Source organism: Harmonia axyridis, chromosome 1 (genome assembly GCF_914767665.1).
Source record: "Harmonia axyridis chromosome 1, icHarAxyr1.1, whole genome shotgun sequence".
Lineage (NCBI taxonomy): Eukaryota > Metazoa > Arthropoda > Insecta > Coleoptera > Coccinellidae > Harmonia > Harmonia axyridis.
Window position 1 is genome coordinate 78,985,094 of NC_059501.1, and position 22,870 is coordinate 79,007,963.

Sequence of the window (22,870 nt, forward strand, 5' to 3'; positions counted from 1 at the left end):
TTTGGAAAGAGATATTTGATTTTGTTTGCATAAAGGTCATAGAAAATGATAATCATTATATTTTCCATTTCTATGAAATTGACGTCGACTTTTCCGGAATGATCCGAGAAACGCCGATTAATTGTACGACGAAATAGGTCGAACGAGTAGCCGACATCTCGGCAGCGCCTTTTCACGTTATCCAACAATTTGTACAAGTTGAAATTTTTCTCTTAAAATAAGAAAATGTCTCTTTTAGGCGCTCGTGTAGCAAGCACCGTGGCTAGGCGCTTGCCTAACAATGTATCACAGGTAATATTTTCCAGTGAATTATGAGTTGTTTGGTTTTTCTCGAGGTTTTGTCTGATCTAATAGAACCGACATTAGCGAGGTTCACCTTCGGTCATTCGGCTGATATGAAGTTTTATTTGCAAAAAGTGAAAAATTGTCCCCTAAAGAAACTTTGGACAATTCTTTTCAGCAGTGATTTAGCTTGAAATTTTCCATTTTTCTTGAAATTCTTACATAAGTATTTCCCTTTGAATATGTTATGTAATCTCGCTTCAAAGTCAAAATGCCGTGAATCGTGTCATAAGTGCTACTCAAAATGCAGGATAAAGAACTAACATTTTTCAAATGTTTTCAGATTTCAACATTTTCATCAGCCTGAAATTTAATAATTTCTACCAAAATGGTTCTTATAAGATTCATAAAGAAAAATCGAATTTTAATGTCGCATAACCTCTATATATGATGAATTGAATTCTATATTTAATTTATAAGTGAATATTTCACCTTATGGATATTAATTATGAATTATAGCTTTCCGGAGCTGTCTTCCCAGCTGTATCTGTAGCTAGCCGCAAAATCCATGTTGGAACCACAAACAAAACCATGGTCGTGTCTTCCATATTGGAAGAACGTTTAATGGGCGCTGCACCTAAAACAGACTTAGACGAAACTGGCAAAGTATTGAGTGTTGGGGATGGTATTGCTCGTGTACATGGTTTGAGAAATATCCAGGCCGATGAGATGGTGGAATTCTCTTCTGGTCTCAAGGTATGCATCAAATTATGAATACCAGTAAGAAACATTATGAAATTCCTAACATTGACTGTATTGCATGGAAAATCATACATGCATTTAAAATATTTTTTCTGATAATGACATAATCAAAATGAAATGAATCTGTCATAAATGACACTTTTTAGAAGTTTTTATATTCACGAACTAGCTAGGAAAAGTTTAATTAAAACAATGGGATCAGGTATAGTATGTTACATCACCATTTGGGAAAAATGCAATCTTTAGGCACTGAATGAATTCTAACCTAACCTTCTATTGGGATAAGTTGAGTTTTTCGCAATTGGTTATGGTGTTACATAGGCTAGTTAAACCTATCAGTTGCATTAATCAATCTTGTGATTGATTGAGTTTGTTACACACCTTATCATAACAATCAGTTCAAATTTTGCACTCTTATTGGAACCCCTCATATAAAATACATGATTTTAAAATTCTACAATAAAAAAATTACAGATTGTTCTCTCTCAAAAAATGGAACAATTCATTTATGAATTCATACTTTTTCACTTTTTTTATGGAAAGAATATTTCTCTAAAAAACATCCTCCATTGATGACATCTGTCAATTCTGCTGCTATAGGCTATTTGGCTAAAAAAAATAATGTGCTATTGACACTACTGACATACTCGTATTGAAGTTATAAGAACAATATATCTTCATTTGATTTTAATATGTTAAATATATGCAAAACCATTCTCAAGCCTATTATTATGTGATGAGAACGTAACTAGGGTTAACTTGCATATGTGTTTTATTTTTGTTCTTTTGTGTTAAGTGTATTGTTGAGAATTTCGACATCTTATACCATAAAATATGTTAGTTAGTTTGAGGGTTTGAACAGATCCATTTTCTCTATAAAAAGATCATTTCAAAAGTACTTAAAACAACATTGAATTATAACCTCAAAGAAATTGCTAAGTAAGAATGTAATTAATCAGTAATGAAAAACTATTAAATAATGATCTTCCCAAAGAAAAAAAAGGTGAATAAATTTTAAAAAATAACTCTTTCTTGTGACACTTGATTGTTGATATATCACAGTGATATTACTTGAGGTGAAATTATGTTTTCGTTAGCTTTACTTTTTTTGATAACTATTTTCCTGAGAAGTAATTGATGCAAATTGAAAATATCCACCTTTTATGTGCCCAAATCACATCTTTCATCAAATATACTCTAGTGACAAATATTTTTGGAATTTTCATAACATGTTGAACATTATGTATTCAGGGTATGGCCCTCAACTTGGAATCCGACAATGTTGGTGTTGTAGTATTTGGTAATGACAAACTTATCAAACAAGGTGATATCGTAAAACGTACAGGAGCTATCGTCGACGTTCCTGTTGGAGATGAACTTTTAGGACGTGTAGTAGATGCTTTAGGTAATACACTTGGAATTTTCATATCTTCACGGAAATACTAACTGGTTGTTCTCACAGGAAACCCCATTGATGGCAAAGGCCCACTGAATACCAAGCAACGTTTCCGTGTTGGTATCAAAGCCCCTGGCATCATTCCCCGTATCTCTGTAAGAGAACCTATGCAGACAGGTATCAAGGCTGTGGACTCTCTTGTACCCATTGGTCGTGGACAGCGTGAATTGATCATTGGAGATCGTCAAACTGGGTAACACTTCATCCAATATCACAAATTTCATCATTTTGTAAATCTTCGAATTTTGGTGCAAAGATCATATAGCAGGACAGCGGTAGTTTTGCAAAAACGATTCTCAAACTAGATGAAGCCATTATTGAATGATGTTTGAGAAAATAGGTTAAAATCACGGTTTGTTTTAGCAGAGATCCGGACTAGTTTATAGTTCATTGGACAACGCATGCTCATATATTGACCTTCCATCATAGTTGTGTTTGTTTAAAGTACCAAAAGAGCAACATAGTTCCATTTATATAATTAATTGAATCAAGCAGAAAGAAATGAAACTATTCATAATAATTCTAATACTCAAGTCAATTATAACAATACATAACCTCTCTAAACCCACTGTTCATATGAAACTATCACTGCGATTGGTCGCAAGAATCGATCCTGCATGATGATTGGCGCGCCCCAAATTCATTCATAAACGTTAGTGGACGTATTTTATATCAATTTTTCTCCGCTTATCAGTAAAACTGCCCTTGCCATCGACACCATCATCAATCAGAAGAGGTTCAACAGCGCAACCGACGAGAAGAAGAAGCTGTACTGTATCTACGTCGCTATCGGTCAGAAGAGATCTACCGTAGCCCAGATCTTGAAGAGGTTGACTGACAGCGGAGCCATCGGTTACACCATCATCGTTTCCGCTACAGCTTCCGATGCTGCACCTCTGCAATACTTGGCCCCATATTCCGGTTGCGCTATGGGTGAATTCTTCCGTGACAATGGAAAACACGCCTTGATCATCTACGACGACTTGTCCAAACAGGCTGTGGCTTATCGTCAGGTGAGTTTGCACTTACAGATTTTCTTTCTTAAGGTAGCACTATACGAAGAATTGACCAATCAACGGCATAATTTTAAAATTTTCAGTTCTATCACAGTCGATATAATCATAATTAAAACGGTTTGTTGTTGATTTAACTTCAAAACGACATTGACAGATAAACGACGTGAGCGCCATGAGGAACTATGCGGAAATCAATTGAAAAGGCACCAATACCATTGAAATTCAAGAAAGCTGGTCCTTTCAACTGTCGCCACTTTAATCTTAAGGTTTTTCAAGAGTAGATGAGCACACCAGTGTTTCAGACATATAATTTTTAACACAAATGCAGAAGGCATTGATATTCTTCCACGACTTCAAAAACAAGTCACGAAGGGGCGAGTTTTTGAATGAATGAGTGTTAGAATGAACCTTCTGTACAAGTATTAAACATTAGTTTCTCTAATTCTGTGGTTATTCCGTTCATTCTTCCACATCTTGTAGAACAAAATCGTGCGAGAATATATCAGAAACGCACAGTTTTCATGGTTATATTTTATTATTCTATATTGGTACTCCGAACTTTCCGCTACGGCTTTATCTGTCAATTCATCAAATTGCCTTAAAGAAATCAGTTCTGCCAACCAACATTTTTCAATGCAAAAATCACTAAATTATATTTATGGAAATATTTCATTAATTTCAATGAAAATGCAATGAATTAGAGAAAATAATGTATAATACTCGTACAGAAGGCTCATTCTACCACTCGTTCATTCCAAAACTCGCCACTTCGTGGCTCGTTTTTGAATTTTGAACTCGTGGAAGAATATCAATGCCTTCTGCACTTGTATTATAAATAACTATTCTCTATCACTCAAATTTTATTGAATTTAATGGAATATTCACATAAATATTGTTGAATATTTTTTGTATTGAAAATTGTTGGTTGGCAGAACTGTTTTCTGTATCACAAATTTGACAGATAGTAGATAAATCCGTGACAGGAGAGTTCCGAGTACCAACATATGATAAGGAAATATGAAATTTGTGTGACACTGAGATATTCCCGCACCACCTTGTTCTATAAGGTATGGCAGAATGAGCGATTTTGCCACATAATTAGGAGAATCTTTTCAAGCAGCATTTTGAAATTTTCAAGTTCAAATTTCGCACGAATTGATTCGACAATCTCTTCCAGATGTCACTGCTGCTCCGTCGTCCACCAGGTCGTGAGGCCTACCCAGGTGACGTGTTCTATCTTCACTCGCGTCTACTTGAGCGTGCCGCCAAGATGTCCGACGCCCACGGAGGTGGTTCCTTGACCGCTCTTCCCATCATTGAGACCCAGGCCGGTGACGTATCCGCTTACATTCCAACCAACGTGATCTCCATCACTGACGGACAGATCTTCTTGGAAACCGAGCTGTTCTACAAGGGTATCCGTCCAGCCATCAACGTAGGTCTGTCTGTGTCCCGTGTAGGATCTGCTGCCCAGACCAAGGCCATGAAGCAAGTGAGTACAGGTCTTAGACATTGAACTGTTTCAGACGTTAATAACATGCAACTATAGAGAATTTACTTGAAAGGGAACATCACCACGTGACATTCTCCTGATCTGAGAATATTTGCCCAGAATTGTTGTCACTTGAAGTAGTTAATTCCTTGGTGAGAATATTGTTCCAATGTCGGTTTGTTTCCTCTAGGTGGCTGGTTCCATGAAGCTTGAATTGGCCCAGTACCGTGAAGTAGCTGCTTTCGCCCAATTCGGTTCCGACTTGGACGCTTCCACCCAACAGTTGTTGAACAGAGGTGTCCGTCTTACTGAATTGTTGAAACAAGGTCAATATGTGCCAATGGCCATTGAAGAACAAGTAGCCATCATCTACTGTGGTGTAAGAGGACATCTTGACAAGGTTGACCCAACCAAGATCACACAGTTCGAGAAGGAATTCTCTCAACACATCAAGTGAGTTTAAGAATTGTCAAAATTTGTGTACTGGAATTTTTGTAGTTTTTTCGATGTTTTTCTATCCTGACTTGTCTAGGTCTATAAGCTTAGAGCTTATAGGAGTTAGGAAAATCTAACCTAACCTAACCCAACTTTTTTCAGGACTAACCACAAGGACGTTTTGGAAAACATTGCTAAGGAAAACAAAATCACGGACGCTACAGATGCAAAATTGAAGCAAATTGTATCTGAGTTTGTTTCGAACTTTAGCTCATAAGGCATTTAAAGTTTAAGTCCCAATTGTATAAGTCGTTAATTACAATAACTAATTGAAATAATCTCCAAAATTCAATTCAAACAACGTCAGATAATTAAAAGCATTTTTCTGTGGAATTGCTGTTATTATTTTGTGTACTAGATATCGTACAATGTACATTGTTTTTACTCTTCATCAAGTATTGTAAAATAAAACAAGTTGAAAGTGATTTTATTTGTTTCTGTATTGATTTGTCATCCTTGGTTTGGGAAACAGCCTTTCTGACATTTGAAGCATGAGGTTGATATAGGATATGGTATGTATATTGTCGAAAATTGCAGAGTGCTTACTAGCAGTTTCTAATATTTAGGTTACTAGCTTCGTACATACAGACTGCTTGTCATTGGTCAACAAAATTTTGCCTTGGCATAAGTTTAGAGGTCATTGATGGTTAATCTCTTTCAATTTGTAAACAACTTAAAGTTTTTTAATTGCTCATAAAGGGTATTTGTTTTATAATTAACAAAAAGAAGTCTGACAGATTTCATGGAAAATGTTCATGAACAATCTCCGAAAATTAAAATGTCAAAACGAGTGGGGGGAGGTATCCTCTTTTTCGGTTTGACTCGTGCCGTTAATATGTTTACAAAAATTTCTCATATTTCCCATGAAATCACTAAAAAAAATATCGGCCTATTATTTTTGTTCTTTCGATGAAAACATGAGCAAAAATTGTGCTTCGCGCATGTTAAAGTGTTCCGTTGAAATTTACACAAAATTGCTAATTCTTCGAAAAGAAATGATAAAAAGTTAACTCAGATCTTTGGTTTTTTTGACCGAGAATTGTTTCATATAGTTGGGCCATAGTATAAAGAATAAATTCTTTATACTATGGTTGGGCTATGTTAAGATGCATAGAAATCCTGGTGTGTGTATTGATTGGATTTTGTTTCAGCCTTTGAGATAGTCCACCTGTTGCTTTGGTTACTAGGGTAGGGTTCTGTAAGGTGGCTCTTCTGTATTGTTCGAATTCCCGCTATCTGTCTGGCGCCGTTTAAAAATTAAATGTCATTTGAGACACGAACTGCAAACTTTCACAATAAATTACAATTCATCACAAATCGATTTTTCAATGAAAGGAATGGAATGTAATAACTAACGGCTATTGATCTATTCAGAGTAGGTACAAAATAATCTCTTGTTTTGTTTAAAAAAAAAATGGATATTTTTTTTTTTTGAAAATAATGAATTTTCGCCCCTTTCAATAGTTCTGCCCTTACGGTTGGTACAATTTTGCATCTTTCTGGTTAATTTTTTCAGTAAAATATTGCTGAAGAATGATTTTAACGTTTACATTTAAAACATCCTCCGAAAATTTTAAGTATACATTTAAAACATCCTCCGAAAATTTTAAAGGGGGGCTATGACAAATATTTTTATTGGAAATTTTGGTAGTGGATTATTTTTTTCATGAAATTTAGCCCATCGTAGTGGAAAAAAAATGTACCGAGCTACTGCTGCACATTACACCAATAAATTGTCTATTTTATAGTGATTTCAAAGAGGTATCACACAAGTCATTTGTTATTCAAAGAAAAAAGATATGGCTGTTTTTATCCAAATGGGTACGTTTCTGACAAAATCAAGTTTGTCAATTCTGTTAAGAAATCTTCGATGTTGCATTACTTAGTGAACAATGGCAATTGTTTACGTGCGAAAATATTACTCGCATAATTATTCACCTCAACGAAATTCAATTTTGCCGGCAAATTTTGGAAAACATCATGCAGATCCAGATTTTTTTAATAAGATCATTCGGAGCGACGAGTCTTCCTGTACCGAAGATGGGTACATGAGTCTCCACAATTTGCATAGCTGGAATATCATTAATCCACACGAGGTGAGAGAAGATAGATCACAATATCGATTCAAGATCAATTTATGGACTGGAATTCTACTCTGTTATCTGTGACTGGAATATTTAATGGTGCAATTTTGGGCCCGATCGAACTGCCGCCATCACTGAACGCAAACAATTATTTGGAATTTTTAACCAACCAGCTGCCCATTTTACTGGAAGATGTGCCACTGGCGCTGCGACGTAGTCAGTGGTTTCAACATGATGGATGCCCAACACATTACGGACTCGAACTTTGAATAGAACTTATCCCCACCGGTGGATTGGAAGAGTCCATAAATTGATCTTGAATCGATATTGTGATCCTCACTTCGGGTGGATTAATGATATCCAGCTATGCAAATTGTGGAGACTCATGTACCCATCTTTGGTACAGGAAGACTCGTCGCTCCAAATGATATTATAAAAAAAAACTTGAACTGCATGATGTTTTCCAAAATTTGCCGGCAAAATTGAATTTCGTTGAGGTGAATAATTATGCGAGTAATATTTTCGCACGTAAACAATTGCCATTGTTCACTAAGTAATGCAACATCGAAGATTTCTTAACAGAATTGACAAACTTGATTTTGTCAGAAACGTACCCATTTGGATAAAAACAGCCATATCTTTTTTCTTTGAATAACAAATGACTTGTGTGATACCTCTTTGAAATCACTATAAAATAGACAATTTATTGGTGTAATGTGCAGCAGTAGCTCGGTACATTTTTTTTCCACTACGATGGGCTAAACTTCATGAACAAAATAATCCACTACCAAAATTTCCAATAAAAATATTTGTCATAGCCCCCCTTTAAAATTTTCGGAGGATGTTTTAAATGTAAACGTTAAAATTATTCTTCAGCAATATTTTACTGAAAAAATTAACCAGAAAGATGCAAAATTGTACCAACCGTAAGGGCAAAACTATTGAAAGGGGCGAAAATTCATTATTTTCAAAAAAAAAAAATATCTCGAAAACTATAAGACTTTTATTATAGGAATTTTGTCATAGCAGGTGGGTTATCCTTTGATCTACATTCTCCCTCGGTTTGACGTGGTCTTTACGGGACACCCTGTATATATATATATTTACCAATTTCTTTATTGATATCAACACAATGCTATGTTATCGAAGAAATTAAGTAAATCATGTTTTGTCTTGAGATGCATTAATAGTTAGAAAAATAAAAGAAGTTTAAGAATTGTTTATTTTGAAACAACTTTCAAGTAATATGGAATAATTTTTTGGGGAAATAATGAAAATTTGAATAAAACATTATATTAATTCAGAAGAGGGCATAATGTTAAGTTTTAGGAAAAAATTTGGAAGCAGTAACAATGTTGGCTGTATATATGGATTAAATTTGTTTGAATGTTTGTTATTCTTCATGGAAATAGGTAAAAATTTACAACAAAATTAAAAACCTGCTAATGAGACTAGAACGATATATTGTTTATTGCTAAATAAAGTTTATTATTATATTATTGTCTTTGAACATCACAGTTATAGATTTCTTGAATATTGTTAGATGGGATTTAATTTGTATTATTTTGAGATTAATTTACCTATCTGTATTGTTTGTATGATTACATATTTCCCTTTTCCTTGTTAATATGTTTTCTTGTAGTGCAGGTCTGAGGATGTGGAGCTGTTAGCTTCTCGAAATAATAACAATTAAAAAACTGTTAGGAAAATTCTGTATTTTTATTTAGAATATTTTAACTTCCTGCTGGAAAAGTAAGTTTCAATAGAACCATATAGCCTGGGGGAGTATTTTAAGAGAGCTGAATGAAAACTTTAATGGTGACACAATTTCAATGAAATTAAAGCATATATCTGTAATTTATCTGAAATAGAGAAACTTATCTATCTACGAGAATTTTTTCACCAACAGCAGATTCCTTTTCATAGGTAACATTAAGAATTTTTTTCATTTATATGCTTGCTATCTGTATGTCTTTTGAGGTTTCCCATACGGCTTGTTGCATATTCACAAAACTGACATTTATGTTCTTTTTTGTTCAAATGAACTTCATCTATATGCATCTTTAGGTTTGCCAAACTAGATGTAGCATGATTGCATAAATGACATTTATGCTCTTTTTTATTCAAATGAGCAGTATTTATATGGCATTTGAGGTTTCCCCTATGGCTTGTTGCATATTCACAAAACTGACATTTATGTTCCTTTTTGTTCAAATGAACTACATCTATATGCATCTTTAGGTGTGTCAAATTAGCTGTAACATGTTCGCATAAATGACATTTATGCTCTTTTTTATTCGAATGAACAACATTTAAATGCCTTTTTATACTTTCTTTATCAGTTGAAGTATACTCGCATAGATGGCACCTATGTTCTCGCTCATTGAAGTGAATAGTTTTTATATGATTTTTGAGGTTTCCCCTAAGGCTTGTTGCATATCCACAAAACTGACAATTATTTTTTTTTCTGTTCAAATGAACTACATCTATATGCATCTTTAGTCTAGTTGAATAATTTGTAGCATACTCACATAAGTGACATTTATGTTTTTTTATATTAAAATGGACAGTATTTATATGATATTTAAGGTTTCCACTACGGCTTGTTGCATATTCACAAAACTGACATTTATGTTCTTTTTTGTTCAAATGAACTACATCTATATGCATCTTTAGTCTAGTTGAATAATTTGTAGCATACTCACATAAGTGACATTTATGTTTTTTTATATTTATATTATATTTAAAATGAACAACATTTATATGAACCTTGAGCATTCCTTTAACAGCTGAAGTGTAGTTGCATAGGTGACATGTATATTCGCGTTTATCCAGATGAACAGCATTTATATGATTTTTTAGGGCGATCTTCTGGGTAGCTGCATACTCACAAAACTCACATTTATGTTTTCGTTTTTTAAAATGAATAGCATCTAAATGATGTTTTAGGTTTATCTTGTAGTTAGTTGCATAGTCACAAAACTGACATTTATATTCCCGTTTATTCAAATGTACTGCATCCAAATGCTGTTTCAAGTATCCCGTTCTATATGTTGTATACTCACACAATTGACATTTATGCTTTTTTTCATTCAAATGAATATCTAAATGCTGTTTTAGGGTTGCCTTGCGGTTAGATGCATACTCACAAAACTGACATTTATATTCTCGTTTATTCAGATGAACAAGATCTAAATGAGATTTTAGCTCTGCCTTCCCATTCGTTGCATACTCACACAACTGACATTTATGCTTTCTTTTATTCAAATGAACAGTATCGAAATGACTTTTTAGGTTTCTTTTAACACCTGAAGCATAGTTACACAAGTGGCACTTTTGTTTATCCAAATGAACTGAATCTATATGACTTATGAGACTACTTTCAAGAGCTGAAGCATAGTTGCACAGGTGACATGTATATTTTCGTTTATCCAAATGAACAGCCTTTATATGGCTTTCAAGTGTTTTCTTCTGGGCAGCTGCATATTCGCAAAACTCACATTTATGTTTTCGTTTATTCAAATGAACACCATCTATATAGTTCCTTCCTTGATCTTTATGAGATGAGGTATGATCACTGCTCAAGGGCTCAATTTCGGCATCATATTCAAAGGTATTGCTCTCATTTAAACTAACATCTCTTTTCATTTCACCTATTACATATTCAATGGACGATCTTATTCCTTTCTCATCAGTGAAATGGTGAACAATATCTATGTCATCAGGTTTTTCATCTTCAGTATACTTAATTTCTGCATCATCTTCATAAGTATTAGTTTCATTGAAACTATAATCTCTTTTAATTTCACCAGTTTCATACACAATGAACGATATTATTTCATTCTCATCAGTGAAATGGTCAACAATATCTATGTCTTCAGGCTTTTCATCTTCAGTATGCTCCCTGTCAATTGTATCCTGAGCACTAGAATCAAAGAAGTTATTTTTAACAAGGACAATGAAATTTTTAGGATGTTAGAAATAGAAATGAACACAATTGTAACAATTTTTGGAATTGATAGACATTTATTTCATATAATCAATAACCTGCAAATTTTCACTTTTGTTTTGGGGAGCATATCACGTGAAGTGACTCAAATGTTTCACATTCAAGTATTTTTGCCATCTTTCCATTCATTAATGATCAATAAAGTGAATATCGTACCAGCTTAACTTGTGTAGTGTTATTGATTTTAATTTCATTTTGGCCTAGTCCATATTGTCCAAAGCAATAATTTTTGCCAAGTTTTAGATATCTGTATTTTTTAAATATTTTTAAAGAATTGAGAAATTGGAATAAAAAAAAATGATGAATCACTTTCCAAAAATAATAGTGTCTTAAAAACAATAGTTCCTAATTAACTTGAAAAGTCAAAATGTCTGGTTTATTACTCTTAAAAATTTAGAAGGTTTTGTTTTTCAAACTAGAAATAAATACTCACTCATAGTCAAAAGATAAGTAATTCATCTTATCGTCATCTTGTCCCCCTTTCATCGAAGAATTAAAATTCAAACGCTCTGATAAATTTAATGATGGGGATTTTCAAATATTACAACAAGATGGAATCAATGAAGAATTTTCTACAGCCCAATTTAAAATCATACGGAAAAATAAATTCAAGTTCAATAACTGAAAACTACCAATGACTGTTTTCTCAAAGAGGAACCCTATAACATGAACTGGATAAAAAAGTTTAAATTTAAAAAAAATCTAAGGTTAAATGCACTAACGCAGATCACAGAACTTGAAGAATACAGATTAATGATGCGATTATACACTTAAGATAAGTTTGTCTATGGATATGAATGCCAATCAATGTGAATGCACGTCCAGGGTTGCCATGTTACTTCATTAAAAATACCTTAGATGCAAAGGCGTAGAAATAGGGGGTACTGGAAGGTAATTAATTGATTAATTAATTAATTGAATATATTTATAAGGTATTTCTAAATTGGAGGTACAAATGAAAATGCAGATTTCTTGTATCATTTCAAGAAAAAAATCCTATAACATAAGTCCGTAAACGCTTTGTTTTTGAGATACAGGTTTTCAAGTTTTTCTCTTATAGCACCTTCCTTCCACAATATATTTAACTTGAATTGGTATAGATATTCCAATTTGAAGTTTTCATCATGTGATATCCTAATTTTGAAGGCAAATCACAGGGTGAATATTTTCTAGATGGATGCTCGCTTCTTTCCTCCTGAATAATTTTTTTGTGAACCACTGGTAGTTTAGAAAAATTTAAAAAGAAACTCTGGTACAGTACTACACTTTTTTCGTTTGTTGTAGTTTTGTCGTATTTGCAATCGATTTCGAGGAGAAAATTCAAACAGCCCTCTATAGTAATTCTCAGGAAAATCCAAATTATTATAAAGATCCAGTTAGGTAGCTGTGATAAATAAATTTCTTAAAGTTTTGGTACTTATTTACCAACTCTGTAGCGAAGATTAATAAAGAGCCGAAAAAATGGTTAACTGGACAACGGCAGCTGGTTGATCAAAAATTAGATATTTAAATAACTTTCTACAGGTACTTTGTTCAGTTCGAATGCCGGCTATCATTTACATTTATACCTACAGTTGAAATCAAATGTTATTGAAGTTAATCTTGAAATCCCAATATCGAATACAATTTATTATTTGTGCATAAACCAACTATTCATAGAAGAATAAAAATTAAATGGTGTTGCCAACGTATCGTGGGGAGAAATAAACTATCCAATGATCTAAAGAATTATAAATGCAGAACCTATTAAATGAGATATCTAAATTGAGAAATTAAATAAAAACGAACTAAAATATGCCCGATCTCAAGAAAAAAAATTAAATCATCATTTTAAACATAAATATAACAAGGTGTATATGGTATATGCAAATTTTTTTTGCATATACGCAGAAAGCATGGTTAATAAATGTGCGAGTTGCGCTAGCCACATAGGAAACCAAGTTGTCTCGCGCGTCTCCGCAGTGCTGCCAACCCACTGAGCTCAAATAAAGGTAGCTAGAGGTTCAAAATTTAGGTAGATGTTGCCAAATTTAGGTAGATTATTTTTTCCTTTATTTTTAGGAGTTTTGAAAGAACTGAGTCCATAGTATTATACTTTATTAATGATAAATATTGATGAATTAATAAAAAAATATAAGAATTTACATAATGAAAAAAATTTAAAAACAATAAAATATAAAGTAAGAAATATATAGTTGAACACGAAAGAATAAATAGTCTTTGAAATATTTCATTTCAACAGATGTGGATAATTTGCAAGAAAACGCTTGTTGTCCAGAAACTTTTATTATTTTAACACCCAAAAGGGTCTTTTATTGGTTCCAGAATTCAGCCGGTCTCATCTAATTCCTTTCGACGATCTTACTTTATTCTGTTTTTTTTTAGCATAAGGATCGATTCAATTAATCTGCGAGCAATACGAACCTATCTATTATTCCTACGTACATGCAACCATGTTTACCATCGCTATTTTTCTATCAAGCAAGTGCGTATTTAGGCACAGCCATCGTTATTTATTAGTTTATTACCCATTTCGGTCCTTTCCTTGCATCTGTATATTTCTGAAACTCCGGCGCTGATCTCCGCAGATCTTTGTATCCAATGGCGTGCGTAAAAATTACGATGTGAGAGCTTTAATAAGGAATAGTTTTTTTCATAGTCACGTTACTGTTACTGGTAAAACGGTTTGTCGTTGATCTAAAACCGTAAAGTTCGCGCGGAGCTGAATTAAGGTAGATCGAGCTCAAAAAAGGTAGATTAGTTCGAATTTAGGTAGATCTACCTAAATTTAGGTAGGGTTGGCAGCACTGCGTCTCCGTTCCCTAATGGATTAGAGCAACTGGTTGCGCTAGCCACATAGGAAATAAACAATTTTTTTATTATTTAATTCCGCAGATGTCCCGCTCTGACAAAAAAAATAATAATTGGTCAAGTTATGTATACACCGAATGTAATGAGATAAATGGTTAATTACTCTTAATAATACGAAAAAATGTACATGAAAAATGGCTATTTTTCTGCACAGGAAGAATTTCTTACTTCTCTAAGATGACCCTAGACTCGAATTTTATTGTAGTTGAACACCATGATACAAAGAAATATTGTTAATTCATTACTAGCTGCCCGCCCCGACTTAGAACGTTCTGTCAGGCAACCCAAAATACATCCTTCGAATTCTCAAATTTTACTCTATGATTGTTCGCTCGGTCGGAGAAGAAAAAATGGTCGTTTTTTCCTTTTCTATACTATTTTTTGACAATATTTTATTGTATAATCCTTCCCATGACAGTAATGAACACAAAAAAAAGAATTATCCAATTTGGTGCAGTCCTTTGGACATGATGCCCTTACATAATTACCATAGATCCGCTTTTATATATATATATATATATGAGGTTTAAGGTAAATCGACTGAAGTAGAGAAATATATATATATATAGATATTGCAATTATGCTATTCGGAAAAGGTTTCGAAGAAATAGATTTCTTATTGACCAATTTCTCAATTGGCTTATACACACTGACATTTTATCTAAGAAATTAATTAAAATATGTTTTGCCTTGAGATGCATTACTAGTTAGATGAATCAAATCCTTCAAGAATTGGGAATTTTAGACCAACTTTCATGTATGGAATAATTTATTGGGTTAATAATGGAAACTTGAATGATATATTTTTCATTCAGAAGAGGGCATAATTTTCAGTTTTAGGGAAACAATTTATTTGTGTTTGTTATTCTTCAAGAAAAAAAGGAAAAATTCCCAAGGGGAGATATGAACATATACAATACAAGATCTTTAAAAATAACCTTTCTTTACATAGGGTAACTTTAACAAAGAAAAGTCGTGTTTTGAGATTAATTTACCTATTGGTTATATTATTACATATTTCCCTTTTCGTTGTTAAAATGTTTTCTTGTAGACTGAGGATGTGGAGCTATTAGCTTCTCCAAACAAGTCACAATAAAAAAAAACTAGAAGGAAAATGCTGTTTTCATTTAGAATATTTCAACTTCCTCCTGAAAAATCAAGTTTCAATAGAACCATATAGCCTGGCAGAGCTTTTTGAGAAAGCCAAATAAAAACTGTAAATGTGACATAATTTCATTGAAATTATAAGTATTTTTCAGTAAATTATCTGAAATAAAGAAACTTATCCAACTATATGCACTACGAGAATTTTTTTAACTAACTTCAGATTTCTTTTATTAGGTAATACTAAGGATTTTTTCCATTCGAATGTTTTCTATCTGTATGTTTTTTGAGGTTTCCCTTAAGGCTTGTTGCATATTCACAAAACTGACATTTATGTTCCTTTATGTTCAAATGAACTACATCTATATGCATCTTTAGGTATCTAAAATTAGTTGCAGCATACTCGCATAAATGACATTTATGCTCTCTTTTATTCAAATGAACAGTATTTATATGAGTTTTAAGGTTTCCACTATGGCTTGTTGCATATTCACAAAACTGACATTTATGTTCTTTTTTGTTCAAATGAACTACATCTATATGCATCTTTAGGTATGTCAAATTAGTTGCAGCATGCTCGCATAAATGACATTTATGCTCTCTTTTATTCAAATGAACAGTATTTATATGATTTTTAAGGTTTCCACTATAGCTTGTTGCATATTCACAAAACTGACATTTATGTTCTTTTTTGTTCAAATGAACTACATCTATATGGATCTTTAGGTTAGTTGAATGAATTGCAGCATACTCGCATAGGTGACATTTATAATTTTTTTCATTTAAATGAACAGCATTCATATGCACTTTGAGGCTTCTTTTAACAGCTGAAGAATAGTTGCAAAGGTGACATGTATATTCTCGCTTATTGAAATGAACAGAGTTTATATGACTTTTTAGAGATGTCTGCTGGCTAGCTGCAAACTCACAAAACTCACATTTATGTTCTCGTTTTTTAAAATGAATAGCATCTAAATGATGTTTTAGGTTTGTCTTGTAGTTAGCTGCATAGTCACAAAACTGACATTTATATTCTCGTTTATTCAAATGTACTGCATCCAAATGCTGTTTTAAGGCTCCCGTTCTACATGTTGTATACTCACACAATTGACATTTATGCTTTTTTTCAATCAAATGAATAGCATCTAAATGATGTTTTAGGTTTGTCTTGTTGTTAGCTGCATAGTCACAAAACTGACATTTATATTCTCGTTTATTCAAATGAACGGCATCTAAATGCTGTTTTAGGATTGCCTTCCTATACGTTGAATATTCACACAACTGACATTTATGTTTTTTTTTATTCACATGAATAGTTTCTAAATGCCGTTTTAGATATCCTTTCTTATTTGTTGAATACTCACATAACTGACATTTATGTTCTTGTTTATTCAAAGGAACAGCATGTATATAGTTCCTAAATTGATCTTCATGAGATGAGGCATGTTCACTGCTCAAAGGCTCAATTTCGGCATCATATTCAAAGGTATTGCTCTCATTTAAACTAACATCTCTTTTCATTTCACCTATTACATATTCAATGGACGATCTCATTCCTTTCTCATCAGTGAAATGGTGAACAATATCTATGTAATCAGGTTTTTCATCTTCAGTATACTCCCTGGCAATTGAATCCTGATCACTAGAATCAAAGAAGTTATTGTTAACAAGAACAATTTGATGTTTAGGTTTGAAGATAACACAATTTCAAAAGTTGTTGGAAACGAAAGATCTATATAATCTATAACCTGCAAATTTCTACTTTTAAGTTTTGGGTAGCTTAGCATCTGAAGTGACTCAAATATTTCACAAGTATTATTTTTGCTTTTTTTACATTCATCACATAAAGTAAATAATGTACCAGCTTAGTATGTAAACTGTAATTGATTTCAATTAATTTTGACCTACGCCATATCGTCTGAAGCAATGATTTTTTTCATAGTTTTTGATATCTGTTTTTTTTTAAATATTTCCAATGAATTGAGATTGTGGGAAATAATAATAATAAAATTATAATTCAAATATAATAAAATGTTGAAAAATTCATAAAGTTACTAAATTATTCAAAAAGTGAAAATGACGAGTTCATTCAAGTATGTTACTTTTGAAATTGTAATGGTTTGTTGTTCAAACCAGAGATAAATACTCACTCGTAGTCAAATGATAAGTTACTCATCCTAACCCTCTTTCATCAAAGGAATAAAATTTTAATTAAAACGCTCTAAAGTAAACATGGAAGATGGACAATAGGTATATGACCTTGAGACCATAGATAAACTCATAGACAAATAATTCTCTATGGATAAACTAGTTCTCTAGATGCCCAACGCGCTAAGGACTGGTTCAACCATAGACCTATTAGCGATTCAAGTTCATCTCCAAGCCACCTATCGGAAGAAACTGTAATATCGGCTTAAGGTACGGTAGGAGTGAAAGCTTTGACGGCGTGCATTTCTGCATTTTAAATTTTTATATTTTAGTGTTCGAGGAGTTATAAGAGTTGTGTTCTAGAGTTTCATCATTTATCTAATATTTATTTCAACATTATGGATAGTGATTACTGCCCTAAAATAACGAAATCAAAGGTGTTTTGTTGTGTTTATGGATGCAACAGAGAACCCGTTTCATTTAATAAGTGGAAATAGAATAACTGGAATTTTATTTCAAAAAATATATTAATTTTTCAATTATTCATTACAAATATGGTGTAACATTTTCTCAATATAGTTTTTTTTCAAAGAAGTTAACATATTATATGTGTATTCTTCATCAAAGGGCACCTTAATTTCAATGAATGAATTTTTTGCTTGAAAAATAAATAATAAAGTGGCAAATGTCTAAATTTAGGATTGCAATTCCCACCTGCACCTGTGCAAAGTATTTATGTTTTTTTTCAGTTCATAATTATTATTCTCTTTTATAATATATTTACAATTCCCCAAGTCAGAGGCTTGCTTTGCTGAAATATAAAGATATATTTTTTTTAATATTATTTTCAAGATGTTGATGAAGAATTTGTTACCTTTGAATGGACACTTTATTTCTAAAAGACCATAGGGCTTGCCATTCTTCAACAAAATTCCGTCAGCAGAATATGCCAGCCATGGTTCACTTCTACATATCACAAGACCTATTTTTTGTATAGAAAACCCTGAAACCTTTTCGGGCCATTGGCTCGCATTTAATGCTATGTTTTGTATAGATATTCGAAAAATGCTTGGGAAAAAAATATTTACTACATTTCTCTTTCCAATCATTTTTCGAAAAAGTATATAAGTCGTAGCATCATGAGCCAGTAACTCTATACTTCCTTTCTTCTTCCCATTGACCTCTATCTTGCATTGTCGATACACATATATCAATACTGTCAAACATAGTTAACTTATTGTATTTTCTGATACATTGAGTGCATCTAAAATTAATTTCAGACCCAAAATTGTAAAAATTCTGCATGAAAATGGAATTTTCTGCATTTCTGATAATGGTTCCATATATTTTCATGCAAGATCCTTCCACATTCGGAACCTTACATAACCTAGTCCTGAAAATCACTCATTACAGTATTACATACGACATGAAAGTTATTACCTACTTATGAATTGCAATGCTCGATGAAGGCAATCTGGCAATTAAAATATTTCTAATATCTTCTCTTCTTCATCTTGAGATGTTATCAAGGGTCTTTTTGGGACTTTGTCCTTAAGGCAGGGTATTTTTAGAAGAGGTAGTGCTTTATATTTATTTCCAGTCTCTTTTTTTTCGTTTTTCCACCAGCATTTGATATCAGTGCTTGAAATATTTTCCAATTTGAGGAGGTCTGAAATGATAAAAACCAAAGGAAAAGCAAAAAACCAACAATTATATTGTGTCTATATTATTGTTCAATTGGAAGTCCTGATTCAGACATAAAATAAATAAAAATTATACAACCTGGTAAAATGTAAGAGTAGAGCTGATATATGTTTACATCTGCCTCCTAATCCAGCCTTACAAGAACAGCTGAAAGCTGATATTGTTGCAGTTTCTTTAGTTGTTATTATTTTTCCTCTGATTTCATGAGGATCTGCTGAAAGGGCTGAAGTCTGCAAGCATAAGCCGAACAATTCTAAGCATAACACTAATACTTTTACCTATATTCCCACACATAATTACATGCATTCAAGACCACTTCTCCTAAAATGTTTGTTTTTTAGATAATGGACGATTATTCTTAAATTAGAATGAATTCACCTTCTATCACATTCCTATTATTTGGAGTTGCTTTCAAATACCGGAAATATTCAGTTAAACTGAGGAATACACTATTTTCTTTGTCCATCATATTTCTTTCTTCACAAATAACACTCAAAATATTTTTGTTTACAATATCTTACCTTTAGCTGAAAAAGCATGCTGAAGAGGGCGCTGCCTACCCTTGAATCGGGAATAGGCATCTGAGATTAAGAATGCAGCGCCAAGGTGAGCAAACGTAGTACTATAAATGTTGATATTGGAGTGTTTTGTTGTATTAGTTATGTGTGTATTTGCGTTATTAAAATTCGATTTTACAATAAATATAAAAACTTTTCAGACTTCTATAGTGAACAAGTGTGTTACTGTGTATATTTTATTTTCATTTTAGGTAAAATCGCTAATGACCTAGGTGTCGAAGCGAAAAATATAAATAAATAAATAAATTTTAGGTAAAGGTGGTAGATATCATCATTTGTTTCAGTTCAGTCTAGTGATATTGAATGTTATGCAAGGATGGAAGACTTCGAAAAATGACGAATAACAATCGTGTGCATATAATATGTGAACGGTTCAATCAACATTATTATACTACAGGATTCTAATAGTACCTTTTTCAGGTCCAAATGGCAAGACTGAGTAGAATACTTGGGGTATCTTAAAGGTACAAACACTTCTAGAAGTGTTTATGAAGGTGAAGAAGTTTTAAATGCTGGTCACATAATAAAAATATTACATGTTATTTGCACGACTAATAAACTTTAGTTGAAAGGTTTTTTACTTATCCGAATTGATCATTTCACATTACCCTTCAATTATACAGTCCCAACAAAATATTACAAATGCTAATGTATTGAATATTTTTAGGAATACTACAGAAAGTTGCATATCCATTTTTATTTATTTATTAAGAGATAACTCTTTTTACATAAAATGTTTCTAAAAATAAATTTAAATAACTAGGTTACTTGAAACTACTCATATCGATACCTATTTATCGAATTAAATTATTGCTTGACTAATGAACCATCAAAAAATAATGAGAATTCAATTGGAAATATTTCACTTATGAAATGTATTCATTTCGAAAATATATTCGGCAAATTATACGACTATTTTAAAATAATTAGAATGTGATAGAGAAGTATCATCAGTGTGCCCTGAAAAAAAATATATAGAATTTCAGAATACATGTCCAAATATTTCTGAGGAATTTTTCCAATATTGTGTAAAGGTACCTTAGATTTGAAGACAATGTATCTTTGGCACAATTCTTGTGAAATGCCAAATAAAACAGATAATGTCACATATGAAAGATCACATTTCAATTTTGTTAAAACTAAAACAATACACTGCTTGATTGTTAAACGATCTGATCTTTGATCACTGTAAATAGATTGTACTGCTTCTACTATTGTATCTTATAGTTTCATATTATTGAGACCAGTAAAACTGTTCAGAGCACTATCTGTTGTTATCAGATCACACAAAGAAGATACTTCAGGAGTATTCACTTGCACTTCGGAATCCTTGATAGTTTTAGGCCCATTATAATCAGGCTGGCCCTGAAGAAGCTGTAATAGACCTTGTGCAGCTTCGATTTCATCTTGGGAAGTAGATTGTAGAGTAGGTTCGATTTCTTCACAAGAGCATTCTTCAGCAATAAGTTTTTCTTTGTTGATATTTCTTTGATTCAATCTTTCAGATCTACTACTAGAACATTCAGGTTCTTTCTTTGTGGTAGTGGATACAACAGGAAGATTTCTGGAAGGCACATCAGTCTTTTTCAAACATTCTTCCTGTGTAGAACTGGAATCTGTAAACGATTATTATTATTCTTATTATCCCCATAAATATAATCTAAAATTTCATGTGCTAACAGTGCTTACCTCGATAAAAATAATCATCATCGATAAAATGCAGGGAACATACTTTCATATTTCTTGTCACTGGTTTATCGATTTTGAATTTCAGTTGCCAAGCTTGTTGTCGATCCGTCAGCACTTTACTCCCCAATTTCCCTTCCATCCAAACACGATATTTATTACCAGTTTGAGGGGAAAGCATGGAACTTGATATTTGACCTTTTTTTTCCCAGGAAGAACACTGAGGAACTGAACAATAGCGATTCGAACGACTCATAACTATTGAAATGATTCAAAAAATATATAAATATTTGTAGAATATCACACAAAAACAAAGCAGAATGCTAGAACCTCAGAGGAATGACTACCTCTGAGGCAAACCATGTCAACATTTCTAGTTACTCTGATTGTCACCAGGTAGCATAGCGCTTATCTTGATTCGCCTATAGGCGAATCAACATAAGCGCTAACAAGAACAAAACAAAATTGAAATGTGATCTTTCATCTGTGACATTATCTGTTTTATTTGGCATTCCACAAGAATTGTGCCAAAGAAACATTGTCTTCAAATTTAAAGTACCTTTATACAATATTGGAAAAATTCCTCAGAAATATTTGGACATGTACTCTGAAATTCTATATATTTTTTTTCAGGGCACACTGATGATACTTCTCTATAACATTTTAATTATTTTAGAATATGCCGTATATGTATATTTTCAAAGTAAATACATTTCATAAGTGAAATATTTTCAATTGAATTCCCATTATTTTTGATGATTTATTAGTCAAGCAAAAAAAACACAACTAATACAACAAAACACTCCAATGTCAACATTTATAGTTCTACGTCTGCTCACCTTGGCGCTGCATTCTTATTTTCAGATGCCTATAGCATCCGAGAGCGGACGGATATTTTAGTCACGTGACCACAGATTTTACAAATATTCAAGATTTATCTGAAATAAACGAACGGTACAGAGCATCTTGAGATTCAGCTGTTATGTTATTTCTTTGATATATGCATGTGGCGCCCTTCGTGGCTAAATGAAATGAAATCATTAGTAAAACATAATCAATATTCATAATATACACTTTTACTGTCTTGCCTGCTGAAGAGGCGTTAGAAATTTATGCTTTTTTCAACTATACTTAGAAGTTTTGAGTTGATTTTGTTTTCAATTTTTCCATATTTTTCAATGAA

The 22,870-nt window shown here is 32.5% G+C and overlaps 3 protein-coding genes and 2 long non-coding RNA genes across 8 annotated transcripts; 2 read left to right on the plus strand and 3 right to left on the minus strand.

Annotated features, from left to right (window-relative positions):
* The first annotated feature begins 117 nt into the window (after positions 1-117).
* Positions 118-5,928, plus strand: LOC123678524 (ATP synthase subunit alpha, mitochondrial). Its single transcript, XM_045615597.1, has 8 exons — positions 118-291; positions 802-1,038; positions 2,296-2,449; positions 2,507-2,693; positions 3,195-3,513; positions 4,694-5,008; positions 5,199-5,461; positions 5,606-5,928. Exons 1-8 carry the CDS (start codon positions 226-228, stop codon positions 5,718-5,720), a joined length of 1,656 nt encoding a protein of 551 aa, XP_045471553.1. The 5' UTR covers positions 118-225; the 3' UTR covers positions 5,721-5,928.
* A 3,359-nt stretch (positions 5,929-9,287) lies between these two features.
* LOC123678520 (zinc finger protein 845-like) lies at positions 9,288-17,870 on the minus strand. Of its 2 annotated transcripts, XM_045615582.1 has the most exons (3): positions 17,722-17,870; positions 16,936-17,213; positions 9,288-11,512 (listed from the first exon to the last, which is right to left on the minus strand). In XM_045615582.1, the coding sequence occupies exons 2-3, from the start codon at positions 16,944-16,946 to the stop codon at positions 9,520-9,522; spliced, it is 2,004 nt and encodes a 667-aa protein (XP_045471538.1). In that variant the 5' UTR covers positions 16,947-17,213; positions 17,722-17,870; the 3' UTR covers positions 9,288-9,519. The 2 variants fall into 2 exon arrangements, with proteins under 2 accessions (XP_045471538.1, XP_045471527.1); XM_045615571.1 differs by lacking the exons at positions 16,936-17,213; positions 17,722-17,870 and adding an exon at positions 12,030-12,370.
* A 31-nt stretch (positions 17,871-17,901) lies between these two features.
* Positions 17,902-18,323, plus strand: LOC123678569. The gene is made up of 2 exons (XR_006747270.1): positions 17,902-17,989; positions 18,052-18,323. It is a non-coding gene; the product is annotated as an uncharacterized LOC123678569 (long non-coding RNA).
* LOC123678564 lies at positions 18,228-19,746 on the minus strand. 3 transcript variants are annotated; one of them, XR_006747268.1, is made up of 4 exons: positions 19,702-19,746; positions 19,164-19,646; positions 18,594-19,112; positions 18,228-18,530 (listed from the first exon to the last, which is right to left on the minus strand). It is a non-coding gene; the product is annotated as an uncharacterized LOC123678564 (long non-coding RNA). The 3 variants fall into 3 exon arrangements; XR_006747269.1 differs by having other exon boundaries at positions 19,724-19,734; XR_006747267.1 differs by lacking the exon at positions 19,702-19,746 and having other exon boundaries at positions 19,164-19,695.
* Positions 19,747-21,208: 1,462 nt separating this feature from the next.
* Positions 21,209-21,741, minus strand: LOC123688696. Its single transcript, XM_045627325.1, has 2 exons — positions 21,691-21,741; positions 21,209-21,617 (listed from the first exon to the last, which is right to left on the minus strand). Exons 1-2 carry the CDS (start codon positions 21,737-21,739, stop codon positions 21,223-21,225), a joined length of 444 nt encoding a protein of 147 aa, XP_045483281.1. The 5' UTR covers positions 21,740-21,741; the 3' UTR covers positions 21,209-21,222.
* Positions 21,742-22,870: the final 1,129 nt, after the last annotated feature.

Bases quoted from the DNA above. Each gene is read 5' to 3' on its own strand.
- LOC123678524 (XM_045615597.1), top strand. From the start codon at position 226: ATGTCTCTTTTAGGCGCTCGTGTAGCAAGCACCGTGGCTAGGCGCTTG. The intron at 1,039-2,295 runs GTATGCATCAAA...TTATGTATTCAG, and splicing joins AATTCTCTTCTGGTCTCAAG to GGTATGGCCCTCAACTTGGA. The intron at 2,694-3,194 runs GTAACACTTCAT...TCCGCTTATCAG, and splicing joins ATTGGAGATCGTCAAACTGG to TAAAACTGCCCTTGCCATCG.
- LOC123678520 (XM_045615571.1), bottom strand. From the start codon at position 12,082: ATGAAAGGGGGACAAGATGACGATAAGATGAATTACTTATCTTTTGAC. The intron at 11,513-12,029 runs GTGAGTATTTAT...CTTTGATTCTAG, and splicing joins TACTTATCTTTTGACTATGA to TGCTCAGGATACAATTGACA.
- LOC123688696 (XM_045627325.1), bottom strand. From the start codon at position 21,739: ATGAAAGTATGTTCCCTGCATTTTATCGATGATGATTATTTTTATCGA. The intron at 21,618-21,690 runs GTAAGCACTGTT...AATCGTTTACAG, and splicing joins TGATGATTATTTTTATCGAG to ATTCCAGTTCTACACAGGAA.